This window comes from Trichomonas vaginalis, chromosome II (genome assembly GCF_026262505.1).
Source record: "Trichomonas vaginalis G3 chromosome II, whole genome shotgun sequence".
In the NCBI taxonomy this organism is placed as follows: Eukaryota; Parabasalia; order Trichomonadida; family Trichomonadidae; genus Trichomonas; species Trichomonas vaginalis.
Genome location: NC_067204.1, coordinates 16,569,241 through 16,582,869, shown reverse-complemented (window position 1 = coordinate 16,582,869; position 13,629 = coordinate 16,569,241). Strand labels below are relative to the sequence as shown.

General features: G+C 28.6%; 3 protein-coding genes across 3 annotated transcripts, besides 1 other annotated feature; 2 read left to right on the top strand and 1 right to left on the bottom strand.

The window, feature by feature from the left end:
• Window positions 1-2,191: 2,191 nt before the first annotated feature.
• TVAGG3_0556290 (protein of unknown function (DUF3447)) lies at window positions 2,192-2,305 on the top strand (the record flags this gene model as incomplete). The annotated part of the gene is made up of 1 exon (XM_051238346.1): window positions 2,192-2,305. A coding segment is annotated over one exon (114 nt), but the record flags the coding sequence as incomplete, so codon positions are not given.
• A 1,778-nt stretch (window positions 2,306-4,083) lies between these two features.
• TVAGG3_0556280 (Ankyrin repeat family) lies at window positions 4,084-5,217 on the top strand (the record flags this gene model as incomplete). The annotated part of the gene is made up of 1 exon (XM_001326121.1): window positions 4,084-5,217. The coding sequence occupies one exon, from the start codon at window positions 4,084-4,086 to the stop codon at window positions 5,215-5,217; it is 1,134 nt and encodes a 377-aa protein (XP_001326156.1).
• A 2,033-nt stretch (window positions 5,218-7,250) lies between these two features.
• Window positions 7,251-7,271: a mobile genetic element.
• A 1,173-nt stretch (window positions 7,272-8,444) lies between these two features.
• TVAGG3_0556260 (cyclin-dependent kinase inhibitor 2C-related family) lies at window positions 8,445-11,033 on the bottom strand (the record flags this gene model as incomplete). Its single annotated transcript, XM_001326122.1, has 1 exon — window positions 8,445-11,033. One exon carries the CDS (start codon window positions 11,031-11,033, stop codon window positions 8,445-8,447), a length of 2,589 nt encoding a protein of 862 aa, XP_001326157.1.
• Window positions 11,034-13,629: the final 2,596 nt, after the last annotated feature.

The window sequence follows — 13,629 nt, the reverse complement described above, 5'->3', positions numbered from 1 at the left end:
ATAATTCAGCAGAAAATAATAGCAAAGAAACAGCCGAACTTCTTATTTCACATGGTGCAAATATCAATGAAAAAGATTATGATGGAAAAACCGCTCTTCATTTTGCAGCAATATATATAGTAAAGGAATAGCTGAAGTTCTTATTTCACATGGTATAAATATCAATGAAAAAGATAGTGATGGAAGAACCGCTCTTCATATTGCAGTAAGTGAAAATAGTAAAGAAACAGCCGAACTTCTTATTTCACATGGTGCAAATATCAATGAAAAAGATTATAATGGAAATACCGCTCTTCATTTTCAGCATTATATGAAAGTAAAGAAGCAGCTGAACTTCTTATTTCACATGGTATAAATATCAATGAAAAAGATAGTGATGGAAAAACCACTCTTCATATTGCAGTAAGTGAAAATATAAAAAATAGCCGAACTTCTTATTTCACATGGTATAAATATCAATAAAAGAGATGAAGATGGACAAACCTCTCTTCATAATTCAGCAGAAAAAATAGCAAAGAAACAGCCGAACTTCTTATTTCACATGGTATAAATATCAATAAAAAAGATTATGATGGAAAAACCGCTCTTCATTTTGCAGCAATATATAATAGTAAAGGAATAGCTGAAGTTCTTATTTCACATGGTATAAATATCAATGAAAAAGATAGTGATGGAAAAACCACTCTTCATATTGCAGTAAGTGAAAATAGTAAAGAAACAGCGAACTTCTTATTTCACATGGTGCAAATATCAATGAAAAAGATAGTGATGGAAGAACCGCTCTTCATATTGCAGTAAGTGAAAATAGTAAAGAAACAGCCGAACTTCTTATTTCACATGGTGCTAAATATCAATGAAAAAGATTATGATGGAAAAACCGCTCTTCATTTTGCAGCAATATATAATAGTAAAGGAATAGCTGAAGTTCTTATTTCACATGGTATAAATATCAATGAAAAAGATAGTGATGGAAAAACCACTCTTCATATTGCAGTAAGTGAAAATAGTAAAGAAATAGCCGAACTTCTTATTTCACATGGTATAAATATCAATAAAAGAGATGAAGATGGACAAACCTCTCTTCATAATTCAGCAGAAAATAATAGCAAAGAAACAGCCGAACTTCTTATTTCACATGGTATAAATATCAATAAAAAAGATTATGATGGAAAAACCGCTCTTCATTTTGCAGCAATATATAATAGTAAAGGAATAGCCGAACTTCTTATTTCACATGGTGCAAATATCAATGAAAAAGATAGTGATGGAAGAACCGCTCTTCATATTGCAGTAAGTGAAAATAGTAAAGAAACAGCCGAACTTCTTATTTCACATGGTGCAAATATCAATAAAAAAGATTATAATGGAAATACCGCTCTTCATTTTGCAGCATTATATGAAAGTAAAGAAGCAGCTGAACTTCTTATTTCACATGGTATAAATATCAATGAAAAAGATAATGATGGGAAAACCGCTCTTCATATTGCAGTAAGTGAAAATAGTAAAGAAATAGCCGAACTTCTTATTTCACATGGTATAAATATCAATAAAAGAGATGAAGATGGACAAACCTCTCTTCATAATTCAGCAGAAAATAATAGCAAAGAAACAGCCGAACTTCTTATTTCACATGGTATAAATATCAATAAAAAAGATTATGATGGAAAAACCGCTCTTCATTTTGCAGCAATATATAATAGTAAAGGAATAGCTGAAGTTCTTATTTCACATGGTATAAATATCAATGAAAAAGATAGTGATGGAAGAACCGCTCTTCATATTGCAGTAAGTGAAAATAGTAAAGAAACAGCCGAACTTCTTATTTCACATGGTGCAAATATCAATGAAAAAGATTATAATGGAAATACCGCTCTTCATTTTGCAGCATTATATGAAAGTAAAGAAGCAGCTGAACTTCTTATTTCACATGGTATAAATATCAATGAAAAAGATAGTGATGGAAAAACCACTCTTCATATTGCAGTAAGTGAAAATAGTAAAGAAATAGCCGAACTTCTTATTTCACATGGTATAAATATCAATAAAAGAGATGAAGATGGAAAAACCGCTCTTCATATTGCAACAGGAAATAATAGTAAAGAAATAGCTGAATTTCTTATTTCACATGATATAAATATCAATGAAAAAGATAATTTTGGACAAACCGCTCTTCATAATTCAGCAGAAAATAATAGCAAAGAAACAGCCGAACTTCTTATTTCACATGGTGCAAATATCAATGAAAAAGATTATGATGGAAAAACCGCTCTTCATTTTGCAGCAATATATAATAGTAAAGGAATAGCTGAAGTTCTTATTTCACATGGTATAAATATCAATGAAAAAGATAGTGATGGAAGAACCGCTCTTCATATTGCAGTAAGTGAAAATAGTAAAGAAACAGCCGAACTTCTTATTTCACATGGTGCAAATATCAATGAAAAAGATTATAATGGAAATACCGCTCTTCATTTTGCAGCATTATATGAAAGTAAAGAAGCAGCTGAACTTCTTATTTCACATGGTATAAATATCAATGAAAAAGATAGTGATGGAAAAACCACTCTTCATATTGCAGTAAGTGAAAATAGTAAAGAAATAGCCGAACTTCTTATTTCACATGGTATAAATATCAATAAAAGAGATGAAGATGGACAAACCTCTCTTCATAATTCAGCAGAAAATAATAGCAAAGAAACAGCCGAACTTCTTATTTCACATGGTATAAATATCAATAAAAAAGATTATGATGGAAAAACCGCTCTTCATTTTGCAGCAATATATAATAGTAAAGGAATAGCTGAAGTTCTTATTTCACATGGTATAAATATCAATGAAAAAGATAGTGATGGAAAAACCACTCTTCATATTGCAGTAAGTGAAAATAGTAAAGAAACAGCCGAACTTCTTATTTCACATGGTGCAAATATCAATGAAAAAGATAGTGATGGAAGAACCGCTCTTCATATTGCAGTAAGTGAAAATAGTAAAGAAACAGCCGAACTTCTTATTTCACATGGTGCAAATATCAATGAAAAAGATTATGATGGAAAAACCGCTCTTCATTTTGCAGCAATATATAATAGTAAAGGAATAGCTGAAGTTCTTATTTCACATGGTATAAATATCAATGAAAAAGATAGTGATGGAAAAACCACTCTTCATATTGCAGTAAGTGAAAATAGTAAAGAAATAGCCGAACTTCTTATTTCACATGGTATAAATATCAATAAAAGAGATGAAGATGGACAAACCTCTCTTCATAATTCAGCAGAAAATAATAGCAAAGAAACAGCCGAACTTCTTATTTCACATGGTATAAATATCAATAAAAAAGATTATGATGGAAAAACCGCTCTTCATTTTGCAGCAATATATAATAGTAAAGGAATAGCTGAAGTTCTTATTTCACATGGTATAAATATCAATGAAAAAGATAGTGATGGAAGAACCGCTCTTCATATTGCAGTAAGTGAAAATAGTAAAGAAACAGCCGAACTTCTTATTTCACATGGTGCAAATATCAATGAAAAAGATTATGATGGAAAAACCGCTCTTCATTTTGCAGCAATATATAATAGTAAAGGAATAGCTGAAGTTCTTATTTCACATGGTATAAATATCAATGAAAAAGATAGTGATGGAAGAACCACTCTTCATATTGCAGTAAGTGAAAATAGTAAAGAAACAGCCGAACTTCTTATTTCACATGGTGCAAATATCAATGAAAAAGATTATGATGGAAAAACCGCTCTTCATTTTGCAGCAATATATAATAGTAAAGGAATAGCTGAAGTTCTTATTTCACATGGTATAAATATCAATGAAAAAGATAGTGATGGAAGAACCACTCTTCATATTGCAGTAAGTGAAAATAGTAAAGAAACAGCCGAACTTCTTATTTCACATGGTGCAAATATCAATGAAAAAGATTATAATGGAAATACCGCTCTTCATTTTGCAGCATTATATGAAAGTAAAGAAGCAGCTGAACTTCTTATTTCACATGGTATAAATATCAATGAAAAAGGTAAATATGGAGAAACCGCTCTTCATATTGCAACAGGAAATAATAGTAAAGAAATGGCTGAACTTCTTATTTCACATGGTATAAATATCAATGAAAAAGATGAAGTTGGAAAAACCGCTCTTCATATTGCAACAGGAAATAATAGTAAAGAAATAGCTGAATTTCTTATTTCACATGATATAAATATCAATGAAAAAGATAATTTTGGACAAACCGCTCTTCATAATTCAGCAGAAAATAATAGCAAAGAAACAGCCGAACTTCTTATTTCACATGGTGCAAATATCAATGAAAAAGATTATGATGGAAAAACCGCTCTTCATTTTGCAGCAATATATAATAGTAAAGGAATAGCTGAAGTTCTTATTTCACATGGTATAAATATCAATGAAAAAGATAGTGATGGAAGAACCGCTCTTCATATTGCAGTAAGTGAAAATAGTAAAGAAACAGCCGAACTTCTTATTTCACATGGTGCAAATATCAATGAAAAAGATTATAATGGAAATACCGCTCTTCATTTTGCAGCATTATATGAAAGTAAAGAAGCAGCTGAACTTCTTATTTCACATGGTATAAATATCAATGAAAAAGATAATGATGGGAAAACCGCTCTTCATTATGCAGCAAATAAGAATTATGAAGAAATAGTCGAACTTCTTATTTCAAATGGTATAAATATCAATGAAAAAGATAATGATGGAAAAACCGCTCTTCATTATGCAGCAAATGAGAATTATGAGGAAACAGCTAAACTTCTTATTTCAAATGGAATAAATATCAATGAAAAAGATAATGATGGAAAAACCGCTCTTCATCTTGCAACAAGTATTTTATGTATAAAAACAGCTAAGCTTCTTATTTCAAATTGTGTAAATATCAATGAAAAAGATAATGATGGAAAAACCACTCTTCATCATGCAGCACGTTATAATAGTAATAAAACAGCTAAACTTCTTATTTCAAATGGTATAAATATCAATGAAAAAGATAATGATGGAAAAACAGCTCTTCATTATGCAGCAGATAAGAATTATGAAGAAATAGTCGAACTTCTTATTTCAAATGGTATAAATATCAATGAAAAAGATAATGATGGAAAAACCACTCTTCATATTGCAGTAAGTGAAAATAGTAAAGAAATAGCCGAACTTCTTATTTCACATGGTATAAATATCAATGAATAAGAAAATGATGAAAAACCACGCTTCATATTGCATTACGTTATAATAGTAAAGAAATAGTGAACAATATATTGTCATCAAACTTTTTTGATTTTATTATTATTATTATGCTCTCGTCAAATTTCGGTCTTAGCATGATTTATTCAGCTTGGAGATTTCTCCATTTTACACATTTGCTTAAGGATGCCCTTTCATTCCATCAAAATACTTGAAATATATGATTACTATCGTGGTAAAACTTTGGGGCTCTAGATCGCTTTCTATGTCGAGTTGAATGATTTTTAATTTTTCAAATAATATTTTGAACTAATTTCATAACAGAAGTTATTGATTTCAAAAATTATATGTAATGTTATATGTAAAGCATGTAGATGATGCTTGGTGAAATTAAACAAGGCTGTCATGAAAAATTTCATATTGGCAAAGGTTCAAGAGCAGATCACCTTAATTTTTCATTCATCTATCGGCGCGCTGAGCGCGCCGATAGATGATATATATAGGCATTTTTTCACAAGTAGTGTAACAATCAAAAAACATTTTTAAATATCTATTTTTTAAGACTTGGTTTTGATAGTTTTCACTCAAAAATTTTCATCATATTTAAAATAATATCATATTATTAATCTGAGCTATTTGATTAAGGATCTCGTATGGAGAAAAATCTTCTCCAACTCTAAACTTCAGTTTGGAGACACTCTACAAATTGTAAACTTCAAATTGGCAAAATATATATCTCAATATCAGTCATATTCCTAAATTTAACTCAGCTTGTGCTCAAACTTGATATATAGAAAGTACTTAACATTTAATTAAGAATTGGCAAAATATATCAAGGAATATTTTTGTAATTTAATGAATAATTTAAATGAAAGTAATCAACATAGAAATGCGAAAGCAAACTCCCTTAGGCTAAACTGATTTTATTGGGAATCAATGAAAAAAATTTAGATTTAATTTTATCGATGATTTAAGAGAGATAATTAATAGATTAGATGAAAACTATTGTAGTTTTATTCGTATTATCAAATAAAGATTGTTTTAAATTGAAAATGCATAAAAATTCTGTGAAACCACCCACGTACCATACTCGCATCACGCACCCACCCACCCATCCATCATGCACTCATCCATCATGCACATATCCATCATGCACATATCCATCATGCACACATCCATCACGCAGAAAACCCCATCATACCTTAAATGATTCACAATATGCTCATTTGGTTACAGATGAATTTTGAAAATTCTAAAATTCTAGATTTTCCTCTATAACAAGTTCTATCATCACATGCCTAATTAATTTTTAACTTTAGTACCTCAATATCCTTACAAATTACATAATTTCCGAAATACTTTCTCAAAAAATATCTATGATCGCATAGATATCAGATTACAATAAGACTATTAATATTTCAAATACATTACAACCGTTTGCTATAGCTAAGACATTTTCTTCATTTATGAACATGACTTCGGCTCTAATTTTGCCATGTCACAAACTGATCTAATATCTTATCGAAGTGTATTCATTTCACAACAAATTCTTAATAAATGCTTTGCTTTCAATATTTCTTTCGAAAATTCTCTAAAATCTCAAAGTATTCTCTAAACCACTTCGATGGATATAAAAATCTCTCATATGTTTTACATAATAATCTTTGAAATATAATATTAATCACACAAATTCAAATTTAATTGTATAAACTCATTTCCTATAATCATAATATATTTATTTTGGCAAAGTTGGCTGGGCTTGCCCGAAGGGCAAACCTGGCCAACTGAGGCCCGAAATTATATTATATCAAATTTGATTTTTTTGCCTAAAGAATTGTTGCAACTATTTACATCCACGCTACATATCATTAAAATTTTTTATTTCACTCTGACAAAAAGCTTCATGGCATGCTTGTTTATTATTTAAAATAATAAAGACTCTTATTTACAGACTATACTTGTAATCATTAAGAAACATATTTCAAACACTTTGAATGTGTATTGAATTAATTCAGAAATTAGGTCTCAAAAATTTTTATGCTTCACTAACATGACAAAAAATATTCAAAATTTTTAAAAAGATGAAATATATGTTCTACAATATATATTAATTCTAGTTTATCATTTTCAGAAAAAGCACGTTATAACTCATGTTAGTGGAAGAAGACTTTTTTGGGTGGGTCAATAAAAATTAAATATTAGCTAATAGAATATATCAAGTCATGCTAGTGAAGCCTTAAATCACCAACACAATAAATTGCATGATTGCTAGGTTTCATTCAATTAAAAATAGTACCAAACAATATGTTATGCAAGATATTGCGAAATATTTTTGATAACTTGTAAAAAAAAGTGTAAACTTCAGAATTCACAATGATATATTATTGCAACTCAATAAATCATGATTTCAATTTTTCTCGAAATCTAGCCATGAAATGTATATTAATTTTACTAAATATAAGCATTATTTTATATGCTAATAGACTTTTTACAATTGTCTCATTTAAACATGTATATATATATAAACAATATACCTCAAATTTTTCTGAGCCTTGTCTCAGAAAAATTTGAGGTATATTCGCTATATCACACCCTTCAAATTGTTTTGGGATTATGATTTTATAAAAAAAAGTGACCCAAAAAAATTTGAATGGTTGGATATATATATTTATATATATATTCCTCCAACGTTCTTTCAGTATATAACTTCAAATTCTAAAAACAGTATTATGGAAGCTTCACGCCTCGATGGCCTGCGGTAAAAGGATATTATCAAGTATTATGTAAAACTGAATATGGCTATTATAATGGTGATTGAAAAATATTCAATTTTGAAAAAGAAAATAATCGTATGTCACAACTGTTATTGTATTACTTTTTTAAATGAAAAACTCAATTAGATTTTTAATGCCCAAAGTCTTATTATGAGCACTTCTGAAATTTTAACACTTTTTGAATTCATGAAAAGGTTGGCATCTGGATGGAATGTTAAATATATTTGAAAAATTTATAAATTTTTAATTTGAAAATACTGAAGTAATAGATAATTATAATATCAAATGAATTTTTCTCAAACAACAACCGCATGTATACAATTTCGAATTGTATTCACCTAGATAATCTAAAGGCTCCTTTTTGTTTTTGTCTATCAGATTTTCAGCGCCATGTGATAAAAGATATTGTATTAAATATTGACGATTGAAATAATAAGTATAGTGAAGTGCTGATTGTCCCTAATTATTTGTTGCATTGATATCGACATTATTTGATACAAGAAGTTCAGAAATGTCATCTCTATTTTGACATATCGCAAAATAAAGAGGTGTGTTTCCATTTTCATTCCTTGCGTTGACGTCCGCATCATAAGAAATCAGAAGATTGAAAATTGTAATGTTATTTCTTTTGTTTATATAATGAAGAGGTGTTTTTCCATAGTTATCTTTCGCATTTACGTCTGCTCCATGTGAAAGAAAATATTCTTCTAAAGATATTATATTTTGTTCAACCGTATAGTGAAGCACAGTTTTACCATCTTCATCTCGTGCATTAATATCAGCTCCATTATTAATAAGAAATTCTATCATCTCTAAATTCAATGGAGTTTCAGCAAAATGAAGGACAGCAAAATGAAGCGCTATCATTTCATTTCCACCTTTGGTGTTAATATCTATCCCAGATCTTAAAAGATATTCTGCTGTTGTTGTTTCTGTAGTTCTTACAGCATAATGAAAAGCTGTATTTCCATCTTTATCTTTTAAGTTTATATTAATGCCTGATGAAATTAGGAAGTCTACTAAATCATAATTTTCGCAATCAGCGATTAAATGAAGGGCAGTTTGATGATACTTATCAATTGCATTAATGTCTGCCCCATTTGATAAAAGAAGTTTCATCATTGATTTGTGATTATACAATGTGGCAACATGTAATGGAGTACGTCCGATTTTATTTCGAGCATTAACACTTGCACCGTGAGGAATTAGAATTTCAGCAGCTTCAATGTAATTATATTGTGCAATAGTATGAAGGACAGTATCCCCATCATACAAGATTTTTGTATTAAGCTTTGCACCATTTGAGACAAGTTGGCTTATATAGGATAAATGTTGTTTTTCAACTGCAATAAGAAGGGGAGTCTGATTTGATTTGTCTTTTGCATTTAGATTTGCTCCATGTGATAAAAGCAAGCCAACAATTTCATCTTTATTCGCAAGCATTGCAGAATGAAGCGGAGTTCTCCCAATATTACTTTTTGTGTTTATCTTTGCTCCACTTAGAATTAGCACTTTTGCTAATTCGTCTTGATTATTCTCAATTGAATATTGAAGAATGCTCCTTTCATCAATATATTTTGCATTGATATTTGCATTATTCTCCAATAGGATATTGATAAAATTCATATTATTTTTCTCGACTGCATGTTGGAGTGAAGTTCTTTTTTTATTGTCTTTGATTTCATGAGAAGCACCATGAGCAACAAATTTATTGAATAATTCATAATTATCAGTTTTAATAGCATAATGAATCATAGATTTACCATTAATATCTTTTATATTTAAATTTGCACCATGTGAAATAAGAATATCAACAATATCATTTAAATCCTTATAAACTGCAATATGGAAAACAGTTTTGGTCAAAGTTTTTGTATTGATTTTTGCTCCATTATCTAATAAATATTCCACTACTTCTTTATGATTGCATTCCACTGCATAATGAAGAGCAGTATATCGATTTGAATCCTTGGAATTAACTCGTGCCCTATGTGAAAGGAGAAATTTTATAATTTCTAAGTTATTAAATTTTGCTGCTAGATGGAGAGGTGTCTTTAAATAATATGTTTTTGCATTAACATTAGCTCCAATTGAAATGAGGTATTTTAGAGAACTTAAACAATTAAAGTATGCAGCATAATGAAGAGCTGTGCTATAATTTTCAGTCGTTGCTTTGAGATTTGCACCTTGCGAAATGAAATATTCACAGAGTTGAGGGATATTAAAGCATGATGAGTATATAAAAGTATTGTTAATATCTTGAGATTGGTCCAAGTATGCAAAAAATACTTGGAGATTGCAGTTTCTGCAACAACAATATATATCAATTTCTAATTTATATTCATCCATCAGGAATGTTACAAAATCGATGTTGTGCGAAATGATTGCATATCGCATGCATTCATTGTCTGGATTAATAGTTTGTAAACATTTACTCATGATGTCTGGTTTACCACTCAAAAACGAAAACTGAAGACAAGTCTGAGTAATATTCAAGCCATATTCTGTAAGCAGGTATTTAAAACAACCCACTGCTCCATGATAGCAACATAATTCAAGCAATGAATAACCAGATTGATCACAGTGAGGATAGTTACTATTATTTAGCACCTGAAAAACATTGAAATTTTGATTTTGTGAAATTGCTATGAATAATTCTTTGTTATCATCCATAATAGCTTTGTATATTGTATTTTCTTTATGTATGCATAATGATTCGTGCTCAGAAGCCAGATTTTCAAAAAATGAGATGTTAGAATTGCTGAAACTCTCATCATTATAATATTCCAAAATCTTTTTGTAAAGCATATAATATGCCCATAAATTACCATTATTGTACGTTAGTGCATCGATTAAAAGAGATAAAATGCTATCCGGTGTGAAAAATTTTGTTGATATCAATCTTTCTTCAATCATTTTATGAATATTATTAATATCTTCGATTCTTTCTGCCTTGAGGCGATATATGATTTTCATAACCTCACAGTATCCAGCATATTGCGGCATCAGATCATTAAAATATGATCTGCCACAAGAAACTTTGGACATTCTAAAAAATGATAATTTTCCCTTTCCTTTCAATTTTCTATTGAATTGAAAACTTCAATTACATAGAAGTAACAACTCTTTGAGCGTATAATCCAATATTATATATTCTTATTTCAAAACAAAATTTTCATATGCTCCTTGTCAGCGGATCCCAAAATTTTGTCTTAAACCGTTCATGAAAAATTAAAAATAAGCAATATAATTTGCATGCTAAATAGCTAAATTGTATTGCTGAGCAGTAATTTTTCCTCAATTTAATTCATTTCATTAAAAAGAAATTGTAAATATGACAAAATTTGCACAATACACTCTTGTCGGTCAAAGTTTGCAATTTATTTCTTAATTTAAATATCTTGTTCTATGTTGAGATCTAAACTAAATTTGTGACAGGATAATTCTGCAATACACTCAATTTAGTACAAGAGATTAGAAATATACTTCAAACATTTTTCTGAGCAAAGCTCAGAAAAATGTTTGAAGTATATTGGAATACCAATCACTTCAAATTCTTTTGGGGATTAATATTTCATTAAAAAATGGGGCCCAAAAAAATTTGAATTGATGGGTATTTATATTTGCTGTACTAATTGATATGTTTATTTGATTACATGAATTGTATATTATCTAAAGTTTTTTTAGTCAATTTTTGCAAACACATAAACTAACTCTTTAATTAATGATGCAATAATGATATTGAATAAAAAACCTCAATCTCAAAGAAATAACTCCACTGAAGCTAAGATAATTATGAATTTCATCAGAAACATATACATATCAAATCATGAAGAATAATGCAATGTAGATATAAATAGATTATTAACAATGAAATATCAATCAAGTAATCAAAATATAAGAACTATCCTTAAGAGATACATTTATATGGAAATATTTCCATATATGATGAATATGCCTTATTCAATGCTTGAGTTAAGTCTGAGAATTTGATTGCAACTATTGAATTTTCCAAGTCATCATTAAAATTGGAAATTTAAAGATAGAGTCGAGTAATCATTGAATTTTTGAATAGAATCGAATTTGAATAGTCATAAATTTATTTGCGACTATTTGAATTAGTGAATATTTAGATACTATTACATTTTAAATCCATATTTAATTAATATTTATTTATCATTTTTTTTGTTTGAATTTTAAATGAAGAAAAAGTCGGAAATTGAGTGAATATTTATTTTTCCAAAAGCATGATTGAAAATGCAATTCTATAAACCTGCACATCACAAGAATGCCTAATACATTAAGAAGTTTTATGGTTTGCATCATAAATCCCATAAAGTTTCTGTTGTTCCTCTTCAAAATGTTACAATCATGAGATGAAGATAATTGAATCATTTTAAAAGCTGCATGCAGATCCTGACTCTCTTGAAAATCTTGCAAGGCCAGTCGAAACAGATGGTAAGGACGAGAAGGTCGATGATCATTAATAATAATAAGAAGATTCCATTCAAATCGGTCCATTAATTTTCGATATCAGCTTCAAATTTTATTTCTTCAAAGAATTTATTTACATCTTTCTCATATGCAATAAATACTACAAAGATGATGTTATATGTATCAGCATTAAGCAACAATTTTGATTATCCAAGAATCATCTATTTTTTAAATTAACAATATGTAGTTCATGCATGCTAATACTAGAATAACTAACTTTGCTTTCAGATGCCTTATTTCAGCTGTCAGTTAAACTTCAGATATTTAAATCGACTCCATTAGAAATAAGAAAATATTCAAAAACTCTTTAGGAATTGCCTTAATGTTCACCTACTTTGACAAACGAATACGCTTTTTTATTTCATGATATTCAGTAATTTTTAAATGTTAAAATTTCACATATCCTAGATAAGAAATTTATATTTAAAGTTCTTTATTATTTCCTGAATAATTATTGCTTTTTCTTTAATTGGATGGCAGACCATTAATTGATTTCCATTGATATTTCATATTATTTTTATTATATTGTCTAAAGTTTTATTTACTTTACAACGCATGTCTCTAATTTATAATGTTTTATTCTCTATTCTGAGTGATCAAAATTAAGATTGTTTTCACTTCGATATTCAATTTTTTGTTTTCATTATTAAGAGTTTTTGATTTGACTTAGCATTCTATTATTTAGAGTTTTAATGAAAATGATTTCTTTATGATATTTCATTTGTTATGATTTAAAATGTTTCAGATTTTGATTTTTCAAGATTTTAGATTTTATTAGAATATTCGGAAATTTCTTTACAATTATAAAATAATGATAGCACATTCAAAAATCTTAATTTTATGAATCTCAATAATTATTGATGGGAACATCTGCTTAGCAAACTTACATAAATAATACAGCTATTTCAATTGTGTAATTATTTGATTATGAAGAGCATCAATTTCTTACTGTACTTAAATTTTTGTGTAATGAAATATTTTTTTCGAATTCTTATATTACAAAAATGCCATGTAACTTATTTTTGCAATGATAAGTGCTTAAACTATTTTTTAATAATTTAGATGAAAGAGTCTTAAAAACGAATGTGAAATCATTTAAAAATAATAAATTTGACATAGATTATTCTACAAAAGTGCATTGGGTCATAAA